Source organism: Stegodyphus dumicola, chromosome 3 (assembly GCF_044657685.1).
Source record: "Stegodyphus dumicola isolate Sdum_Otavi_A_Nest chromosome 3, ASM4465768v1".
NCBI lineage: Eukaryota > Metazoa > Arthropoda > Arachnida > Araneae > Eresidae > Stegodyphus > Stegodyphus dumicola.
This window is the reverse complement of record NC_140770.1, coordinates 252,815,972-252,833,705: the sequence shown is the minus strand read 5'-3', so window position 1 is coordinate 252,833,705 and position 17,734 is coordinate 252,815,972. Positions and strand designations below refer to the sequence as shown.

The window sequence follows — 17,734 nt, the reverse complement described above, 5'->3', positions numbered from 1 at the left end:
AACTCGTGGTTGGCAGTGCACATGTTGAATGTGTAATAAATTGAAAATATCACCCACAGATATTGATATAGAGAATTTGTTTTTCATATGATTACTTCACAAGTTGAAAGGACTTCATACTAATAACTGGATCAAACAGAACCACATTAGTTCTAAGCTTGTAGTGCTGTTCAGCATACTATAGATGTGTATGAAACCTAATCCAAAAGGTCTCTAATTCTACGAACATTTTATAATTTAGCAGCTTGTAAAATTTTAAATGTAGTCTGAGAAATCTGTATAACCTCTTCCTTTAAACCTCATACTAACTGAACTTAATTTAAACATAATACAATCAAAAGTCGTTAATCCGGAAGGATCTATAATCCGGGCCTCAAAGCTATAAACTTTCTTTGCATGCGTTAACGCGTGCGCATAATACGTTTACGCATGTGCGTTTAATGTGTAACTGAGGGTATAAGCTAAGCTCAAATTATCTAATTATCTATTTCAGTTAATGTTGCAGATCGCGTTGTTCCTTAATCTTCGAATTGGATCCGGCTTATTATTTTTTGCAGACTGTTAGAGCAATTTTATAAAAGTAAGCTTGAACTTTCGATTATGTCAAATAGAATTTCCGATGCTGGAGCTGCCAAACGATCTACAAAGCAAAAGTATGTTTCAATGTCCATCAAACAAAAAGTAGAATTGCTGCAAAAAATGGATAAAGGCATATCTTTTGTTTCTCTAACCATTCCCAAATCTGTTTATCAATTTCACGCTGCTTTGCGGGGAGGGGGGACATTGTGGTGCGCAATGAACTGGAAGTTGATCTGTCAGCACTATCCTTATCTTCAGGGTAGATGTTTTTATTTTATTTGGCTTATAATTCCTTACTAAATGTAGTATTTCATCTCAATGTACTCCGTCTTTGATATGATTTAAATCAAATTCCTCGTCATTATAATTCGCTTCCGATGGTGAAGAAAGTGAAACAGAGGTTATTGAAAACGAAAAAATTTCGATTGACAAATTAGTCAGTATTCTCGAGACAGCAATTATAGGAGAGCAGCGAAACTTTGTAACTGAACAAGAAATTTTGTCTGTTTATAGAATTAAAGAGAAAGTATTATCACATAAAACGAAGCAACTTAAACAACTTACATTGAAAAAAATGTTTAATAAAGTAAGCAAATAAATATTAAGCTTCTTTTTTTTAAAAAATTTGATACCCTTTAGATGACAATTGTTCTTTATTTCATAAATTACAGTTTCATATTTTTAATTTTATAATTTCTGCATGCTATCCTACCAGATTTAAACTAATGATCTATAATCCGGAAAAATCGATAATCAGGAATCGCCGAAGTCTCGACGAGTCTGGATTAAAGACTTTTGACTGTATACACATTTACATTATTTTCTCAAAATGTGATTAAAAAATTATTCAATTCTTAATACATTAGATAACAGAAGTTATGTAACTGCTGTCACATTGAGCATTTATAAATTCTTCCCCACCCCCTCCCTCTTTTTTTTTTTTAAATCTGGATTACTTGATTATCCAAATCAAATTCAGTTTAAATTAATTTAGACAATTAAGGTTCTACTGCATATATATATTATGAAGGTTGAACCGGAGGCCATATATTTTAATTGCGAGGGGGGAGTAAATCATATTAGTTTTTTGTTATAGTCTTATGAACCGTTTCGTCTGAAATTAGTGTGAAATGAGGGTTACATTTCAGTTTTACTATGGCAAGGAATGCTATGGTAATGCTAAAATTTATGGCAGTTTTTAGTTCTGGCTTAAATTTGTTGATGTATACTTTGCTATTAATGAATGTATATAATTTTTTTTTCCTGAATTCAGAATTTTTTCATGAAACTGAAGTAGTTTTATTAAAAATAGCTTTTTGTTATACTAATTCATTACCATAATGTTGGTTTTTATTGAAAGCATAGCAACTAGAGCAGAAATAATATCTACTAGCTGGTGAATGCTAATGCATTTCTAAGAAGTTATAAACCAAGTCTGTGTGTAGAGTCATATCATTAAAGTGATACAAAGGGCATTTTGAGATTTTTAAAGTGACATCAATTCTGTGATGTAAGGGGAGAAAGTAATCATGATCACGTTTTAATTTGAACTGTGTAAATTAATAATCAAGCAGAACAGTACATCTTTTCTTTGTGAAATGTTTTTCATTTATGGCCATATGAAATTTTGTAAAATTCCATATACTGTTGGAAAATATGCTTTGACAAAGGGTTTTTTTTAAATAAAGAACAAGCGATTGTAGTTACACTTCTGAATAATATGTTTATAATATTATAAGCCTGAATTATTATTGCATTTTGAGGAAAAACAATTTAATTTTGTTGGCAACAACCAAAAAATATCCCATTATGATCTCAGATTCGAGATACTGTATTCTATTCGTTTTGTAGTTTTAAAAATTTGAGTTAAAAAAGAGTAACATTTTATGTTAGAGTAATGCTGGTTTTAATACTGAAGTTGAAAAAACATTTCATTATTAGAACATGTACATTTTCTACATTTGAACAAATTACAGTTAATATTATAATGACCATCAGCACTACTTTCCTTCCAGTGTAAAAATGTACTAGAAATTTCTAGCATAGTTCTCAAATTTTTCAGTTTCGAAAGTAAATGTTTGAAAAGTTAACGGAATAACTTTTATTTTTAGTGATTCTTCTTGCTGACAAATGTTTCATTATTTTTCAGGGCTATGTGCCTTCAAATCTTGATATCTTGCATGCAAGAGCAGCTACAAAAACAATAAATGAATATCTCACACTCATCAATAACATTCCCTTCCGTTTTGTTGATGTAGGAGGCCAAAGATCTCAACGTCAAAAATGGGTTCAGTGCTTTGAAGATGTGACATCTATATTGTTTCTTGTGTCGTCGTCAGAATTTGATCAAGTTCTGCTTGAAGATAGAACTACCAATCGCATACTAGAGTCAAAAAATATTTTTGACACTATTATTAATAACCGATGTTTTTCAGAAGTATCTGTGATCTTGTTTATGAACAAAACAGATTTGTTACAAGAGAAACTGTCTCGTAAAGATGTGGACATTCGTCAGTATTTTCCAGAGTTTACAGGGGACCCATATAATGTTGAAGCTGTACAAATGTTTTTTGTGAATATGTTTGACCAAATCAGAAGAGATAGGAAAAGACCTTTTTATTATCATTTTACAACTGCCATTGATACTGAGAATATCAAGGTTGTTTTTAGTGCTGTCAAAGATACTATATTGCAAAAAAATATTAATCAGTTAATGCTTCAATAGCCGAGTCATACAGGAGTTCTCTTGGATTGTAAAATGTTTTGTACATTGACAGAGTATTTTTATAGTTTAGAGATTTTATTCTATTCACATTTTCTGTGTGTATCTTGTACTATTTTTATATCTTGTACACTGAATTGAAATTTCTAATTAGTATATTGTTTTACATACATTAATTCATTATTTTTCATCGAGAAGTGGAATGTCATCATTGTTTTTCATCATTATTTTCAAGAACAAGTAACTACTTATGTAGTGTGTTCTCTTAAAAATCACGAACAAAATTTCTGAAAAGAAGTATGTATAAAATGATATTGAATATATCAATGTGATTATTTACATTAGTTTACTTACTCTCAAAGTTTACAGAAATATTATTTTTCTACTTTTATGACATATTTCATGAGAAATTAAAAAAAAATATTAGAATAAACACTTTTTAAAAACTTTAGTTTGTCAAAATTTATATGGTGTGAAATTATCTCGTTATTCTTAGGTTCTTTTAATAAGACAAAGCATGGTATACTTTCAGTTTTATAGTGTACACTGAAGTATGATTATATAAACTAACTTTTTAGAGTTGATTGTTTTTGAAGCATTTTCATCATGATTGAATATTTTAATCATTAATGTGAACCACTTCAGTCAGAATATTATACTTCTACTCGTGCAATCTTGGAGACTGCTAACATAAATTATATGCAGATTAAATGCTTTGTTAAATACGATCAAGCTAGTAATATTGTTTCTTAGAATGAAGAATGAATAATGCTGATAGCATAGGAGTACAGATTATCAATTAGTTAAAAACTGATATTGTTTCTTGTTTAAATGAAGTTATTAGCAACTAGGGAAACATGTTAATATATTTGTTATGAAACCCTTTCACAAAATCTCTTAATTTTGCAAGATAATAGTGTTTTTATACATTCAGTTTTGAATACCAGCCAAAAGTGAAGCAAAGTTGATAGAACTCTTATCTTTCGCATAAATGTTACCAAAAATATCTAAAATTTTCTCATACTATCTATTTTAAAAATATTTATAATTATACTGTAAAAGTGTTTATAGTATATTAATATTTTTAGATACAATGTTTATTATATATAGTAGTTCTTAAATTGTTAATTTGCAAGGAATATTTAGCAGTTTAATTTAAAAAATTTTGCAAAAGAAAATGTTTTGATTAAAAATTAAATTTGCTGATCTGTCGTAGGGTTTAAAAAAAAATGTATCCCTGCCCTAAAATAGTATATTTAAGATGTGAGCAGTAGATAATTTGCATGAATATTTTATTATTACTGATAAATAATGTGTAAGTTTTACACTTAACTAGAAGAAAAATTTTCAAGCATTTTGGAATCGTGTATTATCGGAGAAATTTAGAATTTTTTAATTCCAGTTGTTGAATGGTGCTATTATTTATATATATTGTTAAAACATTTATGTTCCTCATCCTTTATACATTTTAAATCAAAACTAGTGTTTAGCAAGTAGCATAATTACTGTGACATCAGCTAAATGTATGAAAATATCAATATATAAAATATATGGACATAAAATTTATGTCCCAAATTGCTTGAAGGATTATATTTGCAAGTCCTTTAGACAGTTTTAAAGTGTATGCATATATTATTAATTATGCATAAACTTCTTTGTATAAGATATAGTAGAAGTTTATTTTAAATGTTTTATTTTAGCTGTGCTTGCACATAAAAACATGACCTTAATAATTATTTTTTTATCTATAAGATGAATGAATATAAGTTTTGAGAAAAATATTACCTTTTTAATTTAGTCAAGACAAGCAAAAAAAAAAAAAAAAAAAAAAAGTATTTTTATATTAGAACAAATATTTATTATTATGGAACAAAAGCAAATGCTATGTTAATCATTTTTATATACATAAACCTGTTATGACATTAATGTTTGATGAACAGAGGCAGCTTATTTTGTAATATATCATGATATGACTTTCATTTAATGGAAGTTAATTGCCTTTTTTTTATTATTTATAATACACTAAAGTATGTTTCATTCCAAAAATATTTAAATTCTGACTTTTTTCCTTGCCACTTAATTTATTTGTCTTTTTTATTAACTATGATTTAGTGTGAAGACTTTTAAAGTATGTATTGCTCAGAAGCTCATAAAATTTATTTACTTTTTAAATATTCCATGACATTGGGTATTTCTATGTAGGAACATTTGTACTGAAGTCCTTGCAATCTGAACATCGTGCAAAATTATTTGCAGTTAACTTGCATAGCACAGCATTTCTTCATAGACATTGTTTACATTATCATATTCAATTTAATTTTCATTTTTTAGAATAAGGTCTGAGCACGAAATTGAGAAACTCCTTGTTACTGAAAACAAGGGCAATACTGAAAACAAACTCATTTTCCTGGATGCCAAAGCTATGTTCTTTCAAACTTGTGTATTTTTTGGGATATCAAACTCAACTGTCATACCATTTTGTAGAATTCATCCTCATCATGTCCATTGTAAGATGTTGCAATCATATTTCTCATTTTCAGTGTACAATCAAAAGGAACATATTTCCTGCAATTCAATTAGTGTTGAAAAAATAGTGATAAGTACCCAAACCAAACTGATGTTATTCTTCAGTGTCAAATTTCTTTTATCTATGAAGAAAAAAAAAATTTTTTTTGATCGGACCTACAAATCAAAATAATGCGCTTAAATTTCCATGTAAACATTTGTGTGATGTTGGTTCTAATTATCACTCAGCGGCAAAGATATAAATTTGGTAACAATTCTTTTCATTTTCAGTTGTGGAATGCAGTTTGTATGTATTAAGATAGTGTAGCATTTTCCCCTTACAATTTCTGAGCTGTTACTGAAGAAGGAAAAAATTGTTTACAGAATACTTATTTCTAACTGGTTTATGAATTTTGTGGTACTGCAAATTTACTTGTCAAGTATTAATATTTTTAAAGTCATGTATTATGTAAGTTGGGGAAGGGCGGGTTACTGTAATTTCATACATCATTTTAACAATCCTTAACAAACAGGCAAAAAAAAAAGAATAATAGAAACAAAATATGAAGTGCTACTAGTTTTTTACCATAAGTCTTTTCCTAAAATTTATGCATCATATCCTGTTTCTTTGCATATGCAACAAATATCATTGTGATAAGTTTTCTTTTGAATTATATGATCATGTTTGGTATATGAAACATATTTCAAGAAGATGTCTGCCTTTTGCAGCATCAGAATATGAAAACAAAAGCATAACATTTTAAACTCTCGTGGACCATAAAATTTCATGTTTATAAGAATTTCACATCAACTTCATGTGTAGATTCACCCAGAATGTAGTGGAAATTGTGAAAATGTTCTGCATTGCAGGATTTCTCTGAACAATTTATTTGAAGTTACTGTATTGTTTCTAATTGTTATTTTACTGTATATTTAAAAATAAGTTTTAGTAATATAATTTTATCTTTAAATTTGGTTACATGATATTATATATAAGTGTATTATTGGCTTAGTATATTTATCAGTAATGTGAAATGTTATTGCAATCAATGTACATAGTTATTCAAAATTATTCACCCACTTCCAGATGAACATAATTTCATATATTTTAAAACTGCTTTAATTTTGTTTACAACAAATTAAAAAGGAAATTTATAATTTTTATAAAATTTATCATAATAGTTGGTGTAGTGTATTTTTCCATAGCTGCATGGATTTCTTTAGGGTTATATCATGTGGATTATCACTGATATTTTTCATAAAGTGAAATAAGGAATTTCATATAATGAATTTTTATATAATGTATGTTTCTCATGTAATGGATGAAAACAAATCATACAGAATACATATTGATTTCCTTTTCAAATATTGCTATGTTTAAATTCTGAAAAAGTATTTGAAATAAGGTGAATTATTTTGAATAAGCTTTTAATTTTTTCCGTGACAGTTTTGATTCTTTAAAAATGATTTTTATTTTGCTCTGTGTGTGTCTGTATTTATAATAATTTTTCCTTATCTTGAAAAATAATGTGCTTATTGCATATTAATCTTTCCAAAGAACATTATTCATAAATTAATACTGATCATAGTAGTTTAAAGAACACTGGTGACACCAATGGTTATACAGCAGTGGGAGTTGCAATTTATTATCCAATGGTAATTATATCAAAGCTTTTGATAACTGGGAGCCATCTGTCAAGGAATGAAGCAACTTGATCATTTTAGAGGCATCTATCTAACATAAATGTTTCTTTTTTCATTTCTGTGATAGAAGTTGTAGATTTTATGCTCTAGATTTGTAGGATGGGTGCCACTCTGTGCTTTTATTGTCTGAGCCATCTTCTGTTACGTATTGCTATAATTTTATTGATTTCGGTGCATAAAGAAGCTGTGTTAGTAGAAAATATTTCAAGTAAAAAAGCTCATTTGGAAATTTCCTAGTTTTTACATATGGTATGTATATACCATATTTACTCATATATGTCCCCTTAGTTTTCATCATGCGATTTAGAAACTTCTGATTTATGGTAAGTGTAAAATGTGTGTATAAATTTTACACTTATCATAATTGAAATGCATAACACTATTCCTATGCTTTTTAATGTGTTACGCTTAGCATTAAAGCCATCTCTTCAGAAATAGGATACACTGCATATTTTTCCTTCCAGTTTCGGTAAAATTTGTAGGGAAAGGGAGAAAATATGAAAGTAAATATTTTGTTATATATGTGTTTATATATATATAAGATCAAATATATAAATCAAAATTCTACTTTAAATTTTCAATAGTACCTTAGTTTTCCATTTTAATTTGGTTATTTTTCATTTCTATCCTAAAAATAGAAACTGCTTTTAGTAAATCACTCCAAACTATTTCATTTCAGAACTAATTTCTATTACATTCTTGCAATAAATGGGATGTGATGGGGAGTTTTCATGCAGTAATATCCTGATACAATAATAGCACTGATACAACATAAACTTGACTCGGCCATGTCTCAGTTTAGAAATATTTTATAAAGTTCACAACAAATTGCTCTGAAGAAATTTTGAATGAGATTGAGATCCAATAAATCAAGTGATGCTCGCATAGAATATCATGTAGTGCTAAGATAAAACAGAAAAGATTGTGCTGGAAAGAAAGTTACCTCATCTAAACAAAGTCTCTTCTCTATTACTTCATATGCTGTCCACTCTTCTTTGTATAGTATAATAAAATTAAGTTTGTTATTTATTAGTTTTTCCACTGATTTTGTATTATGAGCTTATGTACATCATACTGTTGTAAAGTTTAAGCAATCATCTGTGAAGAGCACTTTAATTCATTTTACATCAATTTCTGTAGTGAAAATAGTCTTGATTTCCAACATTTCAGGTGACAAATAGTTTCAGGTGAATTCAGGAATAAATTATATTTGAGGGCTAAATTTTCACTATTTATAATCAGCTTATTCAGGAGGTAGTTCAAAATAATCCTTTTGTTTGTCATCATAGCAGTTTGAAGTATACATTAATAACATTTTGTAGTAACAGTACTGTATACAATTACAAACTTGACTGTGTTTAAAAAATCAGAGTTAAAGTTTTACAATTTATGGCAGTCTTTACATTTGTACTTAAAATATTTTAAATAGGAGACGAGGTTGTATTTATTCTGGAAGGAACATATCTCTTCCAAAACAGTAGGAAAAAACTGGAAGAAATTAACTGATACATCTGCAAGACTCCTTGAAATGATAAATGATACTTCCTTGTTTAGCGACTTCCAAGACTGAATTGCTAATCTACCGAGGTGTCTCACTAACTCTTGAAGCACGAAGGTAAAAATAAACAACACAGTGTATAATAATAACAATAAAACTCGCATGTTCTTTCCTAAGAATATTTTTAATAATTTTTAAGAGAAGGCCGTATATATAAAACTGCTTTCAACAATTAATCAAAACATCTTTTTTTTTCCTTAAGTACTCTGTCCACATATATTCTGAAAGATATAATTCAAGGTAATGCCAAGCCATGTCCCATTGTTTTTCATTATGCCACTTGAGTAAAACCTTGCATTTTTTCTTAGTTCAGTGTGAACACCCATTGTTGGATCTACAAAATTGTACTTATGATTCATGGTAAAGTGACTGTAACCAGCTTCAAGTCGCTCCATTTGTACTCTTTCCAGCAGTTTGAATAGATCATTAATCCATTTTGTACATGTCGAATAATTTTATCCGTAAATTACCAGCATAACTATTCAAGATTTGAAAGACAAAGCACTCACCATCTTGTTGGCAGATTCCTCCCAAAATCCACTATTGTGGGTGTACTCTACCACTGTTTTCAAGGTGGACAAACAAATTTACACCTATTTCAACTATTTTATTGAGACTGCCTATTCGCACATTGAATCTTTGCATCAGATGTAGGGAACAGATGTCCTGCATGTAATTATTCCAATAAATTACAGCAACTTCATGCATATTAAGCTGTTTGTAATACCATTTGATGGACGTCAACTCCTCTACCAAAGAATACATAAATCTAATAGCAGTGGTGAATGATATTCTGGAACCACTGAACCACTTCCAACATGGAGGCACTTTTTTTTTTTTTACAATTTTTAAGAGTGCACCTCCATTTTTTACTTGAAAGTGATATAGCATATACCTCTTTATTTGCTAAATTAAGGCTTGTTAATCACGTATTCACAAAAAAGCAAGAAATATTTTTAAAAAACTGAATTTGGAACCTTTAGCAAGAATGAAATACAATGCTAATATAAGAAGCAAGAGGAGAGAGCTAAAATGTAATATGTAACAAAATATAAGAATACATGGCAAGATATCTCGATTCAGTGTCGGAGGCCGTTATAATAAGGAAGTACCTGGTAAACTTACTAATAACAATTTCACTCTCTTGAAAATAAATGTTTTATTATTTTTGCAATAAAATGTGAAGTAATTAGTTTTGCCTCAAAATTCCATGCAATGAAAGTGTTTAAATCGATTAGAAATATAGTTGTTATATATGAATGAAAAAGAAGCATAATAGTATGAAATAAAAGAAAAAAAGTCACTTTTTCCTATATACTTTTCTCTGCCATGAAAGAACTTGCTAAGAGTGCACAATTTCCAAAATCTTATTTTAAAGATTCCATTTATAATACATTAAATCTTGTATGATAGAAAAGAATTTTATTTATTTAGTTTTATGTGAACTGTGTAATGTATAGTTGAGATTTCTTTTTTAATTTTCCCATTCAGAATTACAAAATAATGTACTATATACAATAGCAAAAAAGTTATATTTTGTTTGATTGTTTTAATTTAGATTCAGTTTTGTAATTTTTTAATTCAATTTTCTTTTCTGTTTGTTCTAAATAATTGCATTAATTTGCAGTTTTTGTTATTGTTGAACTGAAATCCAACTTTGAAATCTGCCTAAATTCACAGATGAGAAAGCAGATCTTATTGCAATCAAAAATAAAATACATACATAATTAAGAAAATAATGAATAAAAAAAAAAGTTTTTTTGTAAGCATGCAAATGTGGCTAAAATATGTAGAAAAAGGAAATATCTAAGTTTGTAAATATTATTTGCAGTTTCTGTTGATCATAAGTTTTATTTATAAAAAATCAAATTCTTTCAAGCTTAATATTATATGCAAATGCTTTATTCAGAACAAAAAATAAATATTTGTAAAGAAATTTTCTGTAGATATATATGTATGTGTATGTTCAAATTTTAAGATTATTTATTATAAATGAATATTTTAAAAGTGCCTTGGGACATTTTCCTAAATTTTCAAAGAATAGCATATCGTTTATCAATTCTAAAATTAACTTCTTCATAGTATACGATCAATCCATGACCGTGTAGTTGCTTCGTCCAAATAATGTAAGGTTGAGTGTTTCAAATTTATTCAGCTTTTTTTTTGTGTGTGTGCAATATACTAAATTTATATGTTTAAATATTTGTCTAGCAGGTTTATTAACATAGCAACTGCTATGTTAAAGTACTGAAAGATTATGTTATGTATATTCAAATCAAAGTATTTCTTTATCTTAAATTTCAAAAAGCATTAATAATTGCATATTAAGATTTGTTGTATAAATGTATGGGATCAAATTTACTTGTTTTGTTTTTGTTGTCATATATTTAGAGGTTTTACATTTAGAAGCTAATTCTCTTGCCAAATGTATATTATAAGTGTTGTGCTTATAAAGGTATACAAAATACCATTTTTATAACTTTACAAATTGACATTTTGTTTGTTTTGTATATTTTTACATAACTGCTTGTTTTAGAAATAAAGCATATCCTTTATTTTCTTAGTATTTAATATAGAATATTTAATTGTATAAATATGTGCATTTCATGTATACATAATCTGTCAATAGTTAATTTAAAATTTAATTTTGTATTAAAGAATGTTTGATTGGAGCTAATTGTTTCCTAACATGAAACTGCAGCTAAAATAAGTTTCTTACTATTAAGAAGCATAAAAAATAGCCTTATATTTTTAATTTTTTAAATAAAATCCAAAAATCATTTATTAAGGTCCCAAAATCATTAAGCAAAATAATTTTATTTCAATCTCGCATGTAATTTCATCGCGTCATAAACTGTTTTATCTCGCATTAATATATTGTCACCTTCAAATATTACTTGTAAAAAAGTGCCATAAATTTTAATCAAAATTTCAACATTTTTATTAAGGCATATGCTATTGAAGATGTGTAATGATGTATGTCAGTAATTGAATATTTCTGCTTTTAGAATATATTTAATTCTTTTTTTTTTTAATCACAGGAGTTGTTTTTGAAATTTATATTGCAAACTGTCCTCTATTATGAGTATTATTACTTAACGAAAAGGTACCAAAGATTAACTATTATCCATGTTATATACTTAACCTTTATGCTGAAAATCTTTTTAATTTGTGAAGTATGTAATTTTTCATTTTTAATACTTGAAGTATGAATTTTTAATGTTAATAATCCTTAAATCAAATTATTTTTCTCAAATTCAGAGTGCAAAATAATATCTCTAAGAGAAAGAAGTGTAATAAAATTGAGTTAGAAAGAGATTCAGAAGGGCTCTTAAGCCATGTAACATATTTTTTAGAGCTTTAAGAAATTATTACTGACTATCGGAATTTCTCTATGAATCCTTCAAATGTAGTAACAAGTTTTTAAGTTCCATTCCAATTTTGATCAAGAATATCCATGATTGATAAAATCTGAACATCTTTTATCACTGCTCATTGCGATCATGCTTTGAAATAGGGCTTTTAGGTAAGAAATTTTTTAAGTCTTCTCGGGTTTTTTTATTCTCTGAAGATTTTACGTGGTCACAAACCTTCATACCGAATTTAGTTTTCAAATCTGAACCTAAGGTTATGGCTGCCAACTTTTACTAAGCAACATGGCCTTCATTTTGTGCAAAGAAATGTTAACTTGAGGATTGTTGCTATTTGCATATTTACAATGCAGTGGAACATTCCTGTTATTCAGCTTATCTTTTGTTTCATTGAGAGGTTTATGAGATTTCCTATTGATTATTTAAACAGAGATGTATTGGCATTGATATGGTTACAGAATTATTATTTGTTAAAAATTCTCAATGTATTCATTGATTTCATTCAGAGTTTTTTAGCATAAAATAACTTTGCTGTTGTGTGTAACGTTTGTTGCAATTTCGTTAAGCTTGTACTATAAATATTTTCATCACAGACCTATGTTATGTCTGTGCAGTTATTTTGTAGTCTAGCTTATGACTACTAATTTCATCATTTAAAGCTAATTAAAAATTTTCTGTTTTGCCACAATTTATTATATGATGAACCCTATCCACTTCTGTGATACTTTTAGTTAATATTCTGAGAAAATGTTCCATGACTTTTATTTATGTGTCAGTATCTGGTTTGAAATATTTAGCTTTATTGACATAATTGTGTCGTTGAATTTTATAAAATTTGCTATGGTTCTCTAATTTAACCATGCTAACTGTATTTATAGCTTGAACAGCATCCCTGTTTTTCCCCCTTCCCTGCTTAACATTTTCTTGTGCTGTATTTGGGATTCATTTAATCGTTCTTATAAATTTTTATTTTAGTAAGTCTGAAAACATATGATTTTTACTTTCCCAACAACATGTACAACTAATCCTTAAACTAAGAACCCTATTGGTTTCAGATCCTGTCAACACCATCACCATGTGCTGTAAAAAGCCTGTGTATACCTTTTTACTCTGTAAATGAGATTAGCTATTAATCCAGTGAATCTCAACCTGTTTTGTCCCATGTACTCTTTTCACTATTTCTAGATTATTCCCCTCCCACTTTTCAAGTCTAAGAATATACATGTGTATTCATTTAGATTTTAGTATGTTTTCCAAATTTAAAAAAAAGTACAGAAAATGTTGATAAATATCAAAACTTTGGATAAAAGTAGTTTTTTGTATTCATTAGTTAAAACTAAATACTTACAGCTAAATAAAAAGCTGACTGCATTCCCATTTGAAACCATAAAATTTCCTTTGCCTTATTTGAGAACTCCTATACTAGTCTTTTAGTGATTAGAAATCTGAATAATACATAAACTAACACTGTTTTTGTATTTTTACAGTTAACACAAAAGTTTTTTATAAAATCATAAAAAAATACTTGTATATACTGTATTTATTTCTGTTCATCACTTATATGCAAGAAGAAATGTCTGTCTATTAGTAACTATATAAATTTTGTTCATTATAATGCAAAACAATAGATGTAATATGTATTAATAAATCCTAGACAAAAAATTGTAAATGAAAAATTTTGTTTATAGTTCAGTATTTATGATATTGATGAAACACCTTAGTATCTACATTAATTTCATATATTCATGTGTTCATATACCATACAAATTTCTACAAGTTATAAATGTTCACATATTTCTTGAAAAATATTCCTAGGATACCTTTAGTAGTTTTTTAAGCTGACTCAGTTCTTTTAATTTTTCTTTATGTATATTCAAAAAAAAATATTTGTATATATAGAACTGTTCAGTTCTAATCCACAATGTTCTAAAGGGTCAGCAAGTATATTTGTAACATATTCATTGCTTCTACTGCAAAGGGGATATAGAATGTATAAGTAGATAAGAGTGATGCATTTTTAATTCAGTGTACATAGCTTTACAGTAAAGCCTGTTATATTTCAAACGATAGGTTCTTACTTGTTTTATAAGTGTTGCATTGTGAAGAGTATAGTCTGTGTCATTCTGCATGATTCTTAGTGAAGATACTTTCATATTATGGGTTGTTCCATTTAGATACTAATTATTGTTTGTCATGTAGATTAATTTTATTGTAATGCTTTTAGTATTGGAGTGATTATTGCTTTTGTTACATTTTATTAGGTATACATCATCAGAATTAGTGAATATAGCAACTTCAAAATTGCCATAAATTTAATGAAAGATGCCTTAATATATTTTCTTCATGTGATATTTTTTCTTTAATTCCAACGAAAAGAATATATCATATTTAAGCGATAAGCATGTAGTTGGTTCCAAGGAATAACACCGTCCCTACATAATAAGGCTATTTTCTGTTTAAAATGTATTGATGTACAGGTCTTTAAGTGTTCTGGTATTTTTTACTTTTTTTTTTTTTTTTTTTTTTTTTTTCCTGTAGTACTTTGAATTTTAATAGTTAAGTTTTTCCCTGGATGTAAACTCAGAATTAAGTCATTTAGATCATACTATTCTTTAATTTTTTTTGTAAAAATACTCTGCCACTGCATTCAAGATATTAATAAATAATGGGCAAATCAGAGTTCTAACATATCTTTGCATTTTATTTGAATTGTCAACATTAATTTAAATAATTTCGTTTTCTTTAAAAATATCATTATTGCAAAAAGTTTTGAAAATTTTTCAAGTGTGTCTCTCTGTGTATTTACTTTTTTACTTTCCACAATGAAGAAAACAATTTTGCAGAACATTTAAAATATGGTGTGTTAAAGCATAGAGATTTGAAAAGTTTTTTAAGTCCATATCTTAAATTTTAATTAACATATTCAAAGTCATTTTGAAGTGTTTAATCTATCACTTAAGAAATCACGCTTTTAAGAAATTTATTCATTTCCCAAATTCAACACATTAGTAGGCCCATCATAAGCATTATTGTATATAGATTGAATAAGCATTTTGTGTATGATTCAAAATTTAAAGTGTTAACTGTGCAAATTGATAAGCACCTGCTGCCCGAAGCAGTGAAAATGCCCATCAATAGCCACATTTTTGGATGTAGAAAAGTATTTTATAACCTTTGCCGGATATTGCTGAGTGGCCAACTGTGTAAAGTGGTGATATTTTAATCCCATATTCTGTTCTTGATGGACGAGTATGCTACCTGCATCATGGTGTCATTCATGTGTAATACAAATATGAGCCATCAGAAAATATCCCCAAAAGGTATCTTTTACCATTGGCAAGTACATTTAATATGCTTTGCCACTTTTAAGTAATTAATTGACTATTGATGGACATTTGGAACACAATATGCCAATATCTGAATATTCAGTTAACTTGAATTAAGTGCTAAACTTAATATTTGTACTTTTTAAATATCGTAACCTGCCTTTTAAGTCAGAAATTTTAAATAAAAGACAAGCTTATTGTATTTTTAGTAGTGTTTTGAACTTATTTTTAAAAGTTTGTAATAGCAAGTTTGCTATTCATTTTTAGGAACTGTATGAATGTTTCAGAATTTCATATGCCTTCAAAATAACTAAGAAATTTTTGTTAAAACATTTTAAATTATGTCGTATGTCAATACTGTTGTGCACTGTACGTATAAAATGAACCAATTCTGTGAACAAAGTGTGTGAAAAAAACAATTATTGTCTAATATAGTTACATCCTGTCATTAAAGTTGGAAGTTAATTGCTTATAAATTAAGAAATTGTAATTTTAAATAGATCATTAAGTTATAGGATATCATAAAAATGTGTGTGTTATATCAAATTAAATTTGTTACTTAGTGCGGAAATTATAATGAATTAAGTGAAAACATTAAAAAATTTGTCTTATTTTTGAAAAAAAAATATTGGATAAATATAATTGTTTTGTGCAGTTAATAGCGAATTTCTTTTTTCTGTCACATGAGAAGAGTATAAAAGACCATCTTCTCCTTCTAATGTGTATTTTGTTTCTATGTTTATGTTAATAATTTCTGTAAATGTTTTATGTAATACACTAGTGTTTTGTGTATATTTTGTCAAGATTTTTCGTTTGCGTTATTTTCGCAGACGAGAAATGCACTCGCAGCCATTTTTGATTTTTAATGTACATGCTAATCGTTTGCCATTATTTTTAGTGTGATACAATTAAAAACAATTTATATTTTTTATGTAATGACATTTTGCTGATATTATGTATATTGGAAAATTGTAATAAACATTCCGGTGCAATATGCACGTGTGGCTTTCATTTTCTTTTCACTCTTTCCACAAATTATTTATATTAAAGTTAAATGTCGACTTCCAAGTAAAAAGGTGTCGTCTCTTGACATATGCGACAAATGCAAATATAACAGCTTTTTGTTTGCGTGGTTAAGAGCTTTACGTATTTAAAAATCTATAGTTGTATGTCCATTTAAAAAAAAAAAAAAAAACACCGTACTGATAGTTTTTAGTTTTTTGATCGCAATAAAATATTTTGAAAGTCTTGATATCCATTATCGTCCAGTTTTCATTTATCATTCCCTGCTGTTGGTATTCGAAATAGTAAATTTCGGATTTAATGCTATAAAAGGTTGAATTTAATACCAGATGAGAAACAAAAGCCATAAGTGATGCAAAAAAAAGTAGTTCTCAGGTTAATTTACGTATGAAAGGTATTATAAAAAATGCCTTTTTATATGTTAATTTAACTTGCAATTCTTAATAGTGTGTTTTTAATTATGGCAAAGCACAATAGGGCTATCTGCCTGAGGGAAGAGATGTCTTCGTGGAGGACTTTCTAAGGGAAACTGGCTCGTATACACGTTACACATGGGAAAAACACCCATGCAGCCGGCCCGTTCGCGGGATTCGAACCGAACTACCAGTGTTCAGCAACCTTACCGCTCGGCCGCTGGTGGGCCTCAATTTTTAATAGAAAAAACTACTGAAGTCATTGCTGTCCAAATACAGGTGACTAATTGCGTTAGGTGAATGTATATAAAATTTTGTATTGCGACATGAAATAAAACTATATGAATCTTTTGGAAAAGGTATCAAAAATGTGATTATCTTCTAGAACTATAAAGTTTGTTCTTGTATGAAGTCATTGACTCTTAAGTCTGCTCAAAAGAAAACTTCCTTACTACCGTTGTGTCTTTATTTCTCTCACTTCCGAAAGTAAGTGATGTCAGCGTTGGGAAGAGCGTAAATTGTTGTCTACTGAC

The 17,734-nt window shown here is 28.0% G+C and overlaps 1 protein-coding gene across 2 annotated transcripts in view; it reads left to right on the top strand.

Annotated features, from left to right (window-relative positions):
- The window catches only part of LOC118181202 (guanine nucleotide-binding protein subunit alpha homolog), a 29,624-nt gene extending 12,863 nt beyond the window's left edge, over nucleotides 1-16,761 (top strand). For both annotated transcript variants that reach the window (XM_035350278.2, XM_035350279.2), the window contains exon 3: nucleotides 2,729-16,761. In XM_035350278.2, the coding sequence (XP_035206169.1) occupies nucleotides 2,729-3,304 (576 nt within the window). In that variant the 3' untranslated portion in view covers nucleotides 3,305-16,761. The remainder of the gene's footprint in view (nucleotides 1-2,728) is intronic.
- The last annotated feature ends 973 nt before the right edge of the window (nucleotides 16,762-17,734 follow it).